We start from the raw sequence: 15,889 nt of genomic DNA on the forward strand, positions 1-15,889 counted from the left end.
GCAGTTGCAGGCTATGCACTCGCCTGACCAGCCTTTTGTCATGTTTTCCAACTCAGCCAGTGGGAAGCCGCTATCTGAGCGATGTCTTTCACATTGGATTGTACAAGGCTATTTCTATAGCATGGAAGGAGTTGGTTCTGCCTGGTGAGGTGTGTGAGCACTCTACAAGGGCATGGAGATGTCAGGGGCTTGGTTTAATATTCTCGTGGGATGCCAGCTGGGCATCACTGTGCACATTTGTCCGTTGTACCCGCTAGTTGCCACTACGGCAACAGTAACTCAGGCTGTGCAAACCACAGGGGTTGTTATAGGGGCCATGCATCTTTCCCTCGGAAAAGGGTTATGTGGCGGTGCTGGTCTATTACGTTTAGTTCAGCGACTTGGCGGGGCGTGAATATATGTCCCATAGTCATGTGTTGTACCGAGTTGACCGACTGAATGGGAACGTTGAGTTATGCACATAACTACTGTTCCCAGAAGGAGGGAAACGAGGTACAACACCTCTGGGCCCCGCACAATGACGCATACGACTGCATTTATATGCTGTGGGCGAGGGACCCCGCCCACGTCGTCATGCGTCATTGGCCTTTCAGGCGTGAATAAAGGTGTCTTCAGCAGATGGCGCTAGAGCGCGATATCCCATAGTCATGTGTTGTACCTCGTTTCCCTCCTTCTGGGAACAGTAGTTATATGCATAACTCAACGTTCTATTAGTGAATCAGTGAGGTTTGATATGAATCGAATGAGTCGTTCTATTAGTGAATCAGTGAGGTTTGATATGAATCGAATGAGTCGTTCTATTAGTGAATCAGTGAGGTTTGATTTGAATCGAATGAGTCGTTCTATTAGTGAATCAGTGAGGTTTGATATGAATCGAATGAATCGTTCTATTAGTGAATCAGTGAGGTTTGATATGATTTTAATGAGTCAATCTATTTGATATGATTCTAATGAGTCGATCTATTAGTGAATCAGTGAGGTTTGATATGATTTAAATGAGTCAATCTATTTGATATGATTCTAATGAGTTGTTCTATTAGTGAATCAGTGAGGTTTGATATGATTCTAATGAGTCGTTCTATTAGTAAATCAGTGAGGTTAGATATGATTCTAATGAGTCGATCTATTAGTGAATCAGTGAGGTTTGATATGATTCTAATGAGTCGTTCTATTAGTGAATCAGTCAGGTTTGATATGATTCTAATGAGTCGTTATATTAGTGAATCAATGAGGTTTGATGATTTGAATGAGTCTTTCTATTAGTGAATCAGTGAGGTTTGATATGATTCGAATGAGTCATTCTATTAGTGAATCAGTGAGGTTTGATATGATTCGAATGAGTCGTTCTATTAGTGAATCAGTGAGGTTTGATATGATTCTGATGAGTCGTTCTATTAGTGAATCAGTGAGGTTTGATATGATTCTGATGAGTCGTTCTATTAGTGAATCAGTGAGGTTTGATATGATTCTGATGAGTCGTTCTATTAGTGAATCAGTGAGGTTTGATATGATTCTAATGAGTCGTTCTATTAGTGAATCAGTGAGGTTTGATATGATTCGAATGAGTCGTTCTATTAGTGAATCAGTGATGTTTGATATGATTCGAATGAGTCGTTCTATTAGTGAATCAGTGAGGTTTGATATGATTCTAATGAGTCGTTCTATTAGTGAATCAGTGAGGTTTGATATGATTCTGATGAGTCGTTCTATTAGTGAATCAGTGAGGTTTGATATGATTCTAATGAGTCGTTCTATTAGTGAATCAGTGAGGTTTGATATGATTCTAATGAGTCGTTCTATTAGTGAATCAATGAGGTTTGATGATTTGAATGAGTCTTTCTATTAGTGAATCAGTGAGGTTTGATATGATTCGAATGAGTCGTTCTATTAGTGAATCAGTGAGGTTTGATATGATTCAAATGAGTCGTTCTATTAGTGAATCAGTGAGGTTTGATATGACTCTAATGAGTCGTTCTATTAGTGAATCAGTGAGGTTTGATATGATTTTAATGAGTCAATCTATTTGATATGATTCTAATGAGTCGATCTATTAGTGAATACGTGAGGTTTGATATGATTCTAATGAGTCGTTCTATTAGTGAATCAGTGAGGTTTGATATGATTCTAATGAGTCGATCTATTAGTGAATCAGTGAGGTTTGATATGATTCTAATGAGTCGTTCTATTAGTGAATCAGTGAGGTTTGATATGATTCTAATGAGTCGTTCTATTAGTGAATCAGTGAGGTTTAATATGATTCTAATGAGTCGTTCTATTAGTGAATCAGTGAGGTTTGATATGATTCTAATGAGTCGTTCTATTAGTGAATCAGTGAGGTTTAATATGATTCTAATGAGTCGATCTATTAGTGAATCAGTGAGGTTTGATATGATTCTAATGAGTCGTTCTATTAGTGAATCAGTGAGGTTTGATATGATTTTAATGAGTCAATCTATTTGATATGATTCTAATGAGTCGATCTATTAGTGAATCAGTGAGCTTTGATATGATTTTAATGAGTCAATCTATTTGATATGATTCTAATGAGTCGATCTATTAGTGAATCAGTGAGGTTTGATATGATTCTAATGAGTCGATCTATTAGTGAATCAGTGAGGTTTGATATGATTCGAATGAGTCGTTCTATTAGTGAATCAGTGAGCTTTGAATCAGTGCGACTCTATAGTAAAAGACACACATTCTGCGTCTTGTGGATCTCTAGTATTGATGTTTAATAGATCATTCACAGAAATAAGAGCTAATAATGACTGCCCCAGTGTGTTTTCTGACCTGTAGCAGTTGTTGTTGTATTTGTTGTAGCTTCCGAGGGCGGTCAGGCAGCCCAGACAGATGGCGTACGAGAAGAAGATCTGCGTACCTGCGTCCATCCACACCTGAAAACACAACAACAGATGTTAACAACCTCAAAAACAACCTCACAGACAAACAAACAGACAAACAAACAGAGACAAGAAATCTCAAGCATCTCTTATTCTCTTACTGTGCTCTCTTGCTTATTGTTTTGTTTTTATTTGTTTTATTAATATACTGTGTTCAGCACTTTGGGTCGACTGTGTAGTTTTAAACTATTATTATTATATTTTGGGTATTATTTAAAATATATTTTTTTATATCTATTATCTAGTATACTTGCCAATTTTGCATTATATAATTAATAAAACATTATACATAATTTACATGATATACATATTATAATTAAGCACAACTTTATTTTAATATTTTACTCGGGTATTACATAAAATGTATATTTTTATATAACATTATATTACAGAAAAAAATATACATACTGTATATATTATACTGTATATACATATATATATATATATATAAAATACAAAAATTATAATAATATATAAATATAATAATATAATTAATTAATAATAATATGAAAATTATATATATATATTATTGTCTACAGAACATATGTATTAAACATATTTTATATATATAGAAAATCAAATTAATATTTTAAATAAATAAAATATTTTATTTCAGTTATTATATAAAATATTTTTTTAATGTAAAATTAGATAAATTAAATTTATGAAATTAACTAAATATATATATATACATTATACATAATTTACATGATATACATATACAATTAAGTACAATTTTATTTAAAATTTTATTTGGGTATTACATAAAATATATATTTTTTATATAAAAAAAAAAAAAAAAAAAATAATAATAATAAAAAAAAAAAATATATATATATATATATATAAATATAATAATAATAATAATATAAAAATATATAAATATATATAATTAATTATTATTATTATTAATAATAATAATAATATAATATTATATAAATATAATAAATATATATATACATAAAAATCAAATAAATGTTTTTTTAAATAAATAAAAACATTTATTTCCTTATTATATAAAAACAATTTTTATGTAAAATGAGATTACAAAATAAATGTATAAAATACTAAAATACATTTTATAAATATTATTATTATTGAATGGTTTAGATGTATGTGAATATACTCAAAGCATGATATATGATTTTACTCATACTGTTCACCTCATTCTATCCTTTCTTCCTCACAAACAATCCAATAATCTTGAATGGACGAGATGAAAGACTAGAGCTGTTGTGGGATTCCTAGATCTTGTGTAACCGCTTGTTTATTAGTCTTAAAGTCCTGAAACGGGTTTGGACACGATCTGGGAGAAACATGCTGATGGTAGTTTTCTCATTAGCCTGTCAATCAAAGCCTCTGATATCAACCCCAGCGCTGTTTTCCGTGACTGCGCTCGTTCATCTGCCGCCATGGGCGAAGTTCTTATGACACAAATGCACAACGTGACGCACGCACTGCACAAGAGTTGTGTAACCTCTGTCCTATAAAAACTACTTTTCAGTGTTTTGTCGTCCAGCAGGTGAAAATTGTCCATCCAGTCACTCTCATGTCCTCCTGGCTATAGAACTGGTGTTTTTCCACAGGGAAAATTCCTCACACTCCCTTTAAAACCTCACATGTATCACCAGAAGTGTGCTGAAAACACCACTGATGTCCAAGCGAGACATCACCCTTCGAGAATTTCACCCATGATGCTTACAAGTCTTTTGAGCCTTAAATCACCAATCTGGCTGTTGATTTCAATGTTGATTTCAAAGAATCTGACCCATGATGGCCAAGTTTTTGGTGCCACAGATCACCGATTTGACTAACTGTTTATATAAACCCATACGATTTTGTTGAACTGCCCTCATTTTATACATCTAAGACTAAAAACAGCAACTGTTAGCTATCAAATCCAACCAAACATGCCTATATTGACCAACCAAACATGCCTATATTGACAAAATAAAGGTTTATTATGCTTTATTATTTGAGGCTGAAGTCAACAGGAAATCTAAAACACTTTACAGAATTAAAATGGCGTATAAATGCCACTTTATAAATAATTTGATGCTCAAGTTTTTGGAGCCATAGATCATCGATTTGACTAACTTTGTCCAACTGTTTACATTTCTGGTTGAATGTTTCATTAATTTTGGCCTCATTTGTGTATATCTAAGACCAAAAGATGTCAAAACAGCAAATCCAGCCTTTACAGGATTATAAATGTGTTAGGAATGTCGAATCATGTTGACTTTAAAGAATCTAACCCATAATGCTCAAGTTTTTGGAGCCACAGATCACTGATTTGACTAACTTTGTCTGGCTGTTCGTGTAAACTCACAAGATTTTGTTGAATTTTTATACATCTAAGACCAAAACATGTCAAAACAGCAATGGATTATGTCTCAAATCCAACCAAACATGCCTGAATTGACCTTAAAGAGGTTTATTATAATTTAGTGATCGACCGATAATCGGTTTTACCGATATTTAAGCATTTTTCCATAATCGGGTACACTGAAAAAAATTATTATGGCCCGATTAAATTAAGCATAATTAATTTGTGCTCGTTTAAATAATTTAAATTTAGTTTTTTTATTTTAATTTAATAAAAGGAATTGGTTTTATGGGAATTGCATGTGTTTTTGTTTAAATTGAGATCAAATAAATTGATTGCGACCACTTACGATAAAAATTTATAGTAAATTCAACGAATCATTTTTTTCAGTGTATCGGTTTTGTTATCCATTGTCATCCAAATCCATTTTGTGGCCATTTTGAGAAATGTGTGCAAGTCCACCATTAAATCGGTTCTGTATATCGGTTCTGTATATCAGTTATCGGCATATAAACACGCAGATAATCAGAATCGGTATCGGTTATAAAAAGTCAATATCGGTCGATATCTACTCATTTGTGTATATCTAAGACCAAAAGATGTCAAAACAGCAAATCCAGCCTTTACAGGATTATTAATGGGTTATGAATGTCTATTCATGTTTATTTTAAAGAATCTGACCCATAATGCTCAAGTTTTTGGAGCCACAGATCACTGATTTGACAAACTTTGTCTGGCTGTTCGTGTAAACACACAAGATTTTGTTGAATTTTTATACATCTAAGACCAAAACATGTCAAAACAGCAATGGATTATGTCTCAAATCAAACCAAACATGCCTGAATTGACCTTAAAGAGGTTTATTATTAGTGAGCGACCGATAATCGGTTTTACCGATATTGAAGCATGTTTCCATAATCGGGTATCGGTTTTGTTATCCATTGTCATCCAAATCCATTTTGTGGCCATTTTGAGAAATGTATGCAAGTCCACCATTAAATCGGTTCTGTATATCGGTTCTGTATATCGGTTATCAGGCATATAAACACGCAGATAATCAGAATCGGTATCGGTTATTAAAAGTTAATATCGTCAATATCTACTCATTTGTATATATCTAAGACCAAAAGATGTCAAAACAGCAAATCCAGCCTTTACAGGATTATCAATGGGTTATGAATGTCGATTCATGTTTATTTTAAAGAATCTGACCCATAATGCTCAAGTTTTTGGAGCCACAGATCACTGATTTGACAAACTTTGTCTGGCTGTTCGTGTAAACACACAAGATTTTTTTGAATTTTTATACATCTAAGACCAAAACATGTCAAAACAGCAATGGATTATGTCTCAAATCCAACCAAACATGCCTGTATTGACCAAAAATATGTTTATTATTAGTGATCGACCGATAATCGGTTTTACCAATATTTCCCCTGATATTTAAGCATTTTTCCATAATCGGGTATCGGTTTTGTTAATTGTAACAATTTTGTGGCCGTTTTGAGAAATGTGCACAAGTCTACCATTAAATTGGTTCTGTATATCGGTTTTGTATATCGGTTATCGGGCATATAAACATGCAAATAATCAGAATCGGTATTGGTTCAACATGAAATTTCGTTGAATATCCTATTTTGTATTTGTATTTATTTATTTGGATGGGACAATGCATATTGATGAACGTACAATATAAATTGATGTAAATACACCAGATTTACCACAAAGCTAATAGTCCCAGACATGGATAAACAAACAAAAACAAAAAACAAAACAAACAAAAAAACTAAAATAATACCAAATATATAGAGATAAAAAATGTCCATGCTTAGATAAAATACTTGTAATTATAATTATTTCAGATATTTAAAAAGAAAAGAATTCCTATGCATAGTCATCCTAAAGTGCTTATTACAAATATACCTAATTTATTAAAGTGCCAGTGCATAGTTCTTACCTAATGTTCACAGTTTTGGTTGTTAATCAGCCATCTTTTAAGCTGTTTCTTAAATGAATTAAAAGTGGGGCTTCCTCTTAACGTTGGTAAAGTATTCCATCGTGTGCACCCTTTAATAGAAAGGACATTTTGCGCAAAAGTAGACTTTCTAAAGTATACTTCACAATCACCGCGAACAATTGATCTAGTGCTAGTCTCACTATTTCTCTTTTTAATAAAACACTATAACACTTTACAGAATTAAAATGGCTTATGAATGCTACTTAATGTTGACCATTTGAACCATGATAGTCAGGTTTTAGATCACCAATTAACTCACTTTGTCCAACTGTTTCATTAATGCTGGACTCATTCGAATACATTAAAGTCAAAAGATGTCAAAACAGCCATGGGTATCTCTCAAATCCAACCCTTGCAGGATCCAAATGGGTTATGAATGTCAATACATGCTGATTTTAAAAGTATATGATCCATTATGCTCAAGTTTTTGAGCCTTAGATCACAAATTTGACCATCTTTGTCCAACCGTTTACCTTTCTAGCTGAAGGTTTGTATACATTACACTCATTTTTATACATCTAAGAGCAAAAAATGTGAGCCCGTATTGACCAAAAAGAGGTTTTAATGCTTTTTTAAAATCTGAGGCTTGGGTCAAAACGAAATCTTGTTGAATATCCTATAGCACAGCACAGAATTCAAACTTCATCAGCTGTTTGCGTAGACTCGAGTTTGCGTAGACCAAGAAAATGCTGTTTAATTGGCCTCATTTTGATGCTTCTAAGTGCTATCTCTCAAATCCAACCAAAAATGCCTTGTCGCTATACATAGATTTTCCAGAAGAGGTTTTAAGCTGTTCTATCCGACGTTAAGGAATGCTGGGACACATCTGGGTGGCCTGTTCTCAGATATCACGTGGGTTTGGGGGTCTTCTTGTGACGCAGATGAGAAAGTCGGATCAAAGGTCAAACGCACAGATGGGCGCAATCAAAGGAGGACAGAAAACAACGTCCCCTGCTGGGCGTCCTGCTCCGGGCCACGACTAAGCACCTGGGTAGACAAATCACGTGACCTTTCGACTCGAGACACTGTGTGTTTAAGAGGGAATAATGCGCTTGTGCTCCCAAGGAATTACAAAACACACTCCTGGACTCAATTCACGATGAACACAAACACGATTTTTCAAAACCAACCTTTAGGACTGACTGTCCGCAAGTGATGACATTAATTAAAGTGCCCCTGATATGCTGTTTTAGGCAGTGTTGAGGGTAAAGCATTACAAGTAACTTGAGTTACGTAATAATATTACTTTTTCCAAGTAACTAGTAAAGTAACGCATTACTTTTCAAATTTACAACAAAATATCTGAGTTACTTTTTCAAAAAAGTAACGCAAGTTACTTTTTCACATCGGTTTGACTGACAGCTCTCCTGCCCCCATGTTGAGAAAAATAAGTGCGGAGGTGTGTGTGTGTGTGTGTGTGTGTGAGTGTGTGTGTGTGTGTGTGTGTAAACATGATGGTTATTGTAGTTCTAGACTAAATGTGAGCACAATAAAGATTCTGTACTCCTCAAAATGAATAAAATCAGTCAAATGCAAAATCAGAGTACTATGCAAACCTCCAATAATTAAATGTTAAATAAAACAACTATTTCTACCTTTATATTTAATTAACCAATGTCTTGCTGCTGACCTTTGATGAAAATTACTAGAATTTTTGTTTTTATTGGTAAAACTTTTTTCTCCTGCATCCTATTCTACCATTATCCAGAGCTGCGCCCTCTAGTGTTCATGCGGGAATTTGCATTTTTACCTCAGCCTGGGGCTTATTATTTCAATTTTGGTATGAAGAGGTCTTTACCGTTGCACAAAAATATAACTTTTTGTTATAAAAAAAAACAAAAACAAGCCCAGCCCAGGTGAGAAAAAGTAACGCAAAAGTAACGTAACTTATTACTTTTCTTAAAAAGTAAATAAGTAACTCAATTAGTTACTTTTTAAGGGAGTAACGCAATGTTGTAATGCATTACTTTTCAAAGTAACTTTCCCCAACACTGGTTTTAGGGTCCTAATTTTGTTTTCATTTTCTCATTATAGACATTTCACATGACCTCATTTCTCAAAGAGTCTGATTGGTCAGGCGGCCCAGTCTGTTGTGATTGGTCATCTTACAGCACTTGTCAGAAACGAAACGCCTATTACCATATCGGTACTTCAGCTCCGGAGGCTTCCTTGACACACAGTGATACGAACTGTACGATGGGGTCGAACGAATTTCCATGTCAGAATTGTAGTACTGTAGATGAAAAGCTGCGATACCTGCGGGTCCGCTAACCTTCCCAGGTCGGGGTAAAGGTAGAACTTGATCCCGCGGGACGCTCCTGGCAGCGTGACCCCTCTGATCAGTAAAATCAGCAGCATTGCATATGGGAAGGTCGCAGTGAAGTACACCACCTGTTGGGTGACAGGGAAACAGTGTGAGCTGCTAAAGTCTGGATATTTCCCATTACTGATACAGGTTTCCTCTAAAGGCTTATGTGGAAAGATGTGGATACTCATTTTAAATTTTGCTGACATTATTTTGAAAGTGTTGCTTGAATCTGCTGAATAATTTTAACTAACTAATGGGCAAAACCAACAGGTCTTTGCTCACCTTGCCGGTGGATTTGACGCCTTTCCAGATGCAGAAATAACACATAACCCAGGCCAACAACAGACACAGGACCAGATCCCAGTGCAGCGTTCCCATCTCCTCCATCCCAGAGGAGATCCGTAACACTCTCCGTCTACAGACAGACAGATCAATCACTTACATCATTCACGGAATGTTATTTTTTAAATGTTACATGTTTTAGAATGCTCAAAGAATGGATCAAATGGAATGTTCAGAAAATGATCAAATGGAATGTTCGGAAAATGATAAAATGGAATGTTCGGAAAATGATTAAATGGAATGTTCGGAAAATGATCAAATGGAATGTTCACAAAATGATCAAATGAATGTTCGCAAAGTGATCAAGTGGAATGTTCGCAAAATGATCAAATGGATTGTTCGGAAAATGATCAAATGGATTGTTCGGAAAATGATCAAATGGAATGTTCGGAAAATGATCAAATGGAATGTTCGGAAAATGATCAAATGGAATGTTCGGAAAATGATCAAATGGAATGTTCACAAAATGATAAAATGGAATGTTCGGAAAATGATCAAATGGAATGTTCGGAAAATGATTAAATGGAATGTTCACAAAATGATCAAATGGAAAGTTCGCAAAATGATCAAATGTAATGTTCGCAAAATGATAAAATGGAATGTTCACAAAATTATCAAATGGAATGTTTGCAAAATGATAAAATAGAATGTTCGCAAACTGATAAAATGGAATGTTCACAAAATTATCAAATGGAATGTTTGCAAAATGATAAAATAGAATGTTCGGAAAATGATTAAATGGAATGTTCGGAAAATGATCAAATGGAATGTTCACAAAATGATCAAATGAATGTTCGCAAAGTGATCAAGTGGAATGTTCGCAAAATGATCAAATGGATTGTTCGGAAAATGATCAAATGGATTGTTCGGAAAATGATCAAATGGAATGTTCGGAAAATGATCAAATGGAATGTTCGGAAAATGATCAAATGGAATGTTCGGAAAATGATCAAATGGAATGTTCACAAAATGATAAAATGGAATGTTCGGAAAATGATCAAATGGAATGTTCGGAAAATGATTAAATGGAATGTTCACAAAATGATCAAATGGAAAGTTCGCAAAATGATCAAATGTAATGTTCGCAAAATGATAAAATGGAATGTTCACAAAATTATCAAATGGAATGTTTGCAAAATGATAAAATAGAATGTTCGCAAACTGATAAAATGGAATGTTCACAAAATTATCAAATGGAATGTTTGCAAAATGATAAAATAGAATGTTCGCAAACTGATAAAATGGAATGTTCACAAAATTATCAAATGGAATGTTCGCAAAATGATAAAATGGAATGTTCACAAAATTATCAAATGGAATGTTTGCAAAATGATAAAATAGAATGTTCGCAAACTGATAAAATGGAATGTTCACAAAATTATCAAATGGAATGTTTGCAAAATGATCAAATGTAATGTTCGCAAAATGATAAAATGGAATGTTCACAAAATTATCAAATGGAATGTTTGCAAAATGATAAAATAGAATGTTCGGAAAATGATTAAATGGAATGTTCGGAAAATGATCAAATGGAATGTTCACAAAATGATCAAATGAATGTTCGCAAAGTGATCAAGTGGAATGTTCGCAAAATGATCAAATGGATTGTTCGGAAAATGATCAAATGGATTGTTCGGAAAATGATCAAATGGAATGTTCGGAAAATGATCAAATGGAATGTTCGGAAAATGATCAAATGGAATGTTCGGAAAATGATCAAATGGAATGTTCACAAAATGATAAAATGGAATGTTCGGAAAATGATCAAATGGAATGTTCGGAAAATGATTAAATGGAATGTTCACAAAATGATCAAATGGAATGTTCGCAAAATGATCAAATGTAATGTTCGCAAAATGATAAAATGGAATGTTCACAAAATTATCAAATGGAATGTTTGCAAAATGATAAAATAGAATGTTCGCAAACTGATAAAATGGAATGTTCACAAAATTATCAAATGGAATGTTTGCAAAATGATAAAATAGAATGTTCGCAAAATGATAAAATGGAATGTTCACTAAATGATCAAATGGAATGTTCACAAAATTATCAAATGGAATGTTCGGAAAATGATCAAATGGAATGTTCGCAAAATTATAAAATGGAATGTTCGGAAAATGATCAAATGGAATGTTCGGAAAATGATCAAATGGAATGTTTGGAAAATGATCAAATGGAAGGTTTGGAAAATGATCAAATGGAATGTTTGGAAAATTATAAAATGGAATGTTCGCAAAATGATAAAATGGAATGTTCACAAAATTATCAAATGGAATGTTTGGAAAATTATCAAATGGAATGTTCGCAAAATGATAAAATGGAATGTTCACAAAATGATCAAATGGAATGTTCACAAAATGATCAAATGGAATGTTCACAAAATGATCAAATGGAATGTTCGGAAAATGATCAAATGGAATGTTCGGAAAATGATCAAATGGAATGTTCGCAAAATTATCAAATGGAATGTTCACAAAATGATCAACTGGAATGTTCACAACATGATAAAATTAAATGTTCGCAAATTGATCAAATGGAATGTTCACAAAATTATCAAATGGAATGTTCACAAAATTATCAAATGGAATGTTTGCAAAATGATAAAATAGAATGTTCGCAAAATGATCAAATGGAATGTTCGCAAAATGATCAAATGGAATGTTCGCAAAATGATCAAATGGAATGTTCACAAAATGATCAAATGGAATGTTCTGAAAATTATAACATGGAATGTTCAGAAAATGATCAACTGGAATGTTCGGAAAATGATCAAATGGAATGTTCTGAAAATGATCAAATGGAATGTTTGGAAAATTATCAAATGGAATGTTTGCAAAATGATAAAATAGAATGTTCGCAAAATTATCAAATGGAATGTTCGCAAAATGATCAAATGGAATGTTCGGAAAATGATAAAATGGAATGTTCGCAAAATGATCAAGTGGAATGTTCACAAAATGATCAAATGGAATGTTCGCAAAATGATCAAATGGAATGTTCGCAAAATGATCAAATGGAATGGTTCGCAAAATGATCAAGTGGAATGTTCACAAAATGATCAAATGGAATGTTCGCAAAATGATCAAATGGAATGTTCGCAAAATGATCAAATGGAATGTTCACAAAATGATCAAATGGAATGTTCACAAAATGATCAAATAGAATGTTCGCAAAATGATTAAATGGAATGTTCACAAAATGATCAAATGGAATGTTCGCAAAATGATCAAATGGAATGTTAGGGTGACAAAGAGGATGCTTGTAAAACGTACTCCCAAAACTCTATCACAGGCGATGTTGCGTTTTCCATGTAACTTTGATCAATGGATTCATTTCGTCTTTGGAATTCCATGCAGGAATCTGTGGAAAACCACATGATTATTGTTTTTGCTAATGCAGAAGAAATTTTACATTATAATTTTGTATAATTATACGTGAACTATAATACTATTTCTGGACTGAATTGATGTCAAGGTCACCTGTGTTCCAGGTGTTGTTGCAGGACGACCAGGGCAGGTTCCAGGAGAAGGAGAAGGACAGATAAAATATTCCCCAGGCCAAAACTATGATGTAGTAGAAGTTCAGCAGAGCCACGATCACCTGAGTGGCGTATCCGATGCCTACAGTTGAGAAATGACATCATTTCCCCATCATGATGTAGAATTATGTCACTTCATGATTGTCACTATTTTATAAAAATATATTATTATTATTATTTCAGAATCAAAATAAAAAATGTTGTGCTAAGTACTAAAATCATTTTCTGTAATTGAAACAAAGCTGAAATTAAATAAAATACAAATATCAGATTTAAAAATGTTTTTCAAGATTTATGCATTTCAATTAATAGTGAAATTCCATCAAATTAAATTAAATAATCTTTGGATATTATTCATAATGTAAATTAAGTTAATTTTAAATGAGTAAAAAAACTAAAGCTTAATAAAAAAAGTGTATAAATCTTAAACTTTTAAACATTTTCATTATTTTTTTACATTTATGAATATGAATCATAAACTAAATGGTCCATTAATATTTATACAAAATGTTTATTAAGCTCTAGTTTTTTTACTCATTTAAAAGTCTTAATTCATAAATTATGAAAAATAGAAAAAATATTTATGAAATATGAAAAATTCAATTTGATGGAATTTTACTATTAATTGAAATGGATAAATCTTGAAAAAAGAATGATTAAATTAGAAATGTTTGGTTGACGTGATAAACTAAAACTACTTAAATTAAAACTAAAACTAAAATAAATGATTATATTTTTAATAAAAAAATGACAAAAGGATGTGTAACTCGAACTAAAATGAAAAATGTAAATATATAAATAAATGCAAATTAATAATAATAAAAATAAATAATATAACAGTGACTAAATATATAATTCTGTGGTATTCAGTTATTTTAAACATTTATAAAATGAATATTAATTAAACAGATGATGTAAAAACTAAATCATTCGACTGCTACACTCTAAAAAATGCTGGGTTAAAAACAACCCAAGTTGGGTTGAAAATGGACTGACCCAGCAATTGGGTTGTTTTAACCCAGCGATTGGGTTGTTTTAAGCAAACATTTAACCCAACCGCTGGGTTAAAACAACCCATTCACTGGGTTAAAACAACCCAATTGCTGGGTCAGTCCATTATCAACCGAACTTGGGTTGTTTTTAACCCAGTGAATGGGTCATTTTAACCCAGCGGTTGGGTTAAATGTTTGCTTTAAACAACCCATTCACTGGGTTAAAACAACCCAAGTTGGGTTGAAAATGGACTAACCCAGCGTTTGGGTTGTTTTAAGCAAACATTTAACCCAACCGCTGGGTTAAAACGACCCCTTCACTGGGTTAAATAAACCCAATTGCTGGGTCAGTCCATTTTCAACCCAACTTGGGTTGTTTTTAACCCAGTGAATGGGTCATTTTAACCCAGCGGTTGGGTTAAATGTTTGCTTTAAACAACCCATTCACTGGGTTAAAACAACCCAAGTTGGGTTGAAAATGGACTAACCCAGCGTTTGGGTTGTTTTAAGCAAACATTTAACCCAACCGCTGGGTTAAAACGACCCCTTCACTGGGTTAAATAAACCCAATTGCTGGGTCAGTCCATTTTCAACCCAACTTGGGTTGTTTTTAACCCAGCGAATGGGTCATTTTAACCCAGCGGTTGGGTTAAATGTTTGCTTTAAACAACCCATTCACTGGGTTAAAACAACCCAAGTTGGGTTGAAAATGGACTAACCCAGCGTTTGGGTTGTTTTAAGCAAACATTTAACCCAACCGCTGGGTTAAAACGACCCCTTCACTGGGTTAAATAAACCCAATTGCTGGGTCAGTCCATTTTCAACCCAACTTGGGTTGTTTTTAACCCAGCGAATGGGTCATTTTAACCCAGCGGTTGGGTTAAATGTTTGCTTTAAACAACCCATTCACTGGGTTAAAACAACCCAAGTTGGGTTGAAAATGGACTAACCCAGCGTTTGGGTTGTTTTAAGCAAACATTTAACCCAACCGCTGGGTTAAAATGACCCCTTCACTGGGTTAAATAAACCCAATTGCTGGGTCAGTCCATTTTCAACCCAACTTGGGTTGTTTTTAACCCAGTGAATGGGTCATTTTAACCCAGCGGTTGGGTTAAATGTTTGCTTTAAACAACCCAAACGCTGGGTTAGTCCATTTTCAACCCAACTTGGGTTGTTTTTAACCCAGTGAATGGGTCATTTTAACCCAGCGGTTGGGTTAAATGTTTGCTTTAAACAACCCATTCACTGGGTTAAAACAACCCAAGTTGGGTTGAAAATGGACTAACCCAGCGTTTGGGTTGTTTTAAGCAAACATTTAACCCAACCGCTGGGTTAAAACGACCCCTTCACTGGGTTAAAAACCCAGTGTATTGTTTTTAACCCAGCATTTTTTAGAGTGGACTGTTCATACTATGATAATTATCTAATATACGTTTGGTGTAGGATTGAACAATTTTCACTCA

The 15,889-nt window shown here is 33.5% G+C and overlaps 1 protein-coding gene across 1 annotated transcript in view; it reads right to left on the reverse strand.

Moving 5' to 3' along the window:
• The window catches only part of slc6a13 (solute carrier family 6 member 13), a 52,481-nt gene that overhangs the window by 23,805 nt on the left and 12,787 nt on the right, over positions 1-15,889 (reverse strand). The window contains exons 4-8 of the mRNA XM_079810183.1: positions 13,376-13,516; positions 13,169-13,256; positions 9,834-9,966; positions 9,500-9,634; positions 2,791-2,894 (exon numbers count right to left, since the gene is read on the reverse strand). Coding sequence (XP_079666309.1) covers positions 2,791-2,894; positions 9,500-9,634; positions 9,834-9,966; positions 13,169-13,256; positions 13,376-13,516 — 601 coding nt within the window. The remainder of the gene's footprint in view (positions 1-2,790; positions 2,895-9,499; positions 9,635-9,833; positions 9,967-13,168; positions 13,257-13,375; positions 13,517-15,889) is intronic.

Source organism: Gobio gobio, assembly GCF_949357685.1.
Source record: "Gobio gobio genome assembly, chromosome: 25".
NCBI lineage: Eukaryota > Metazoa > Chordata > Actinopteri > Cypriniformes > Gobionidae > Gobio > Gobio gobio.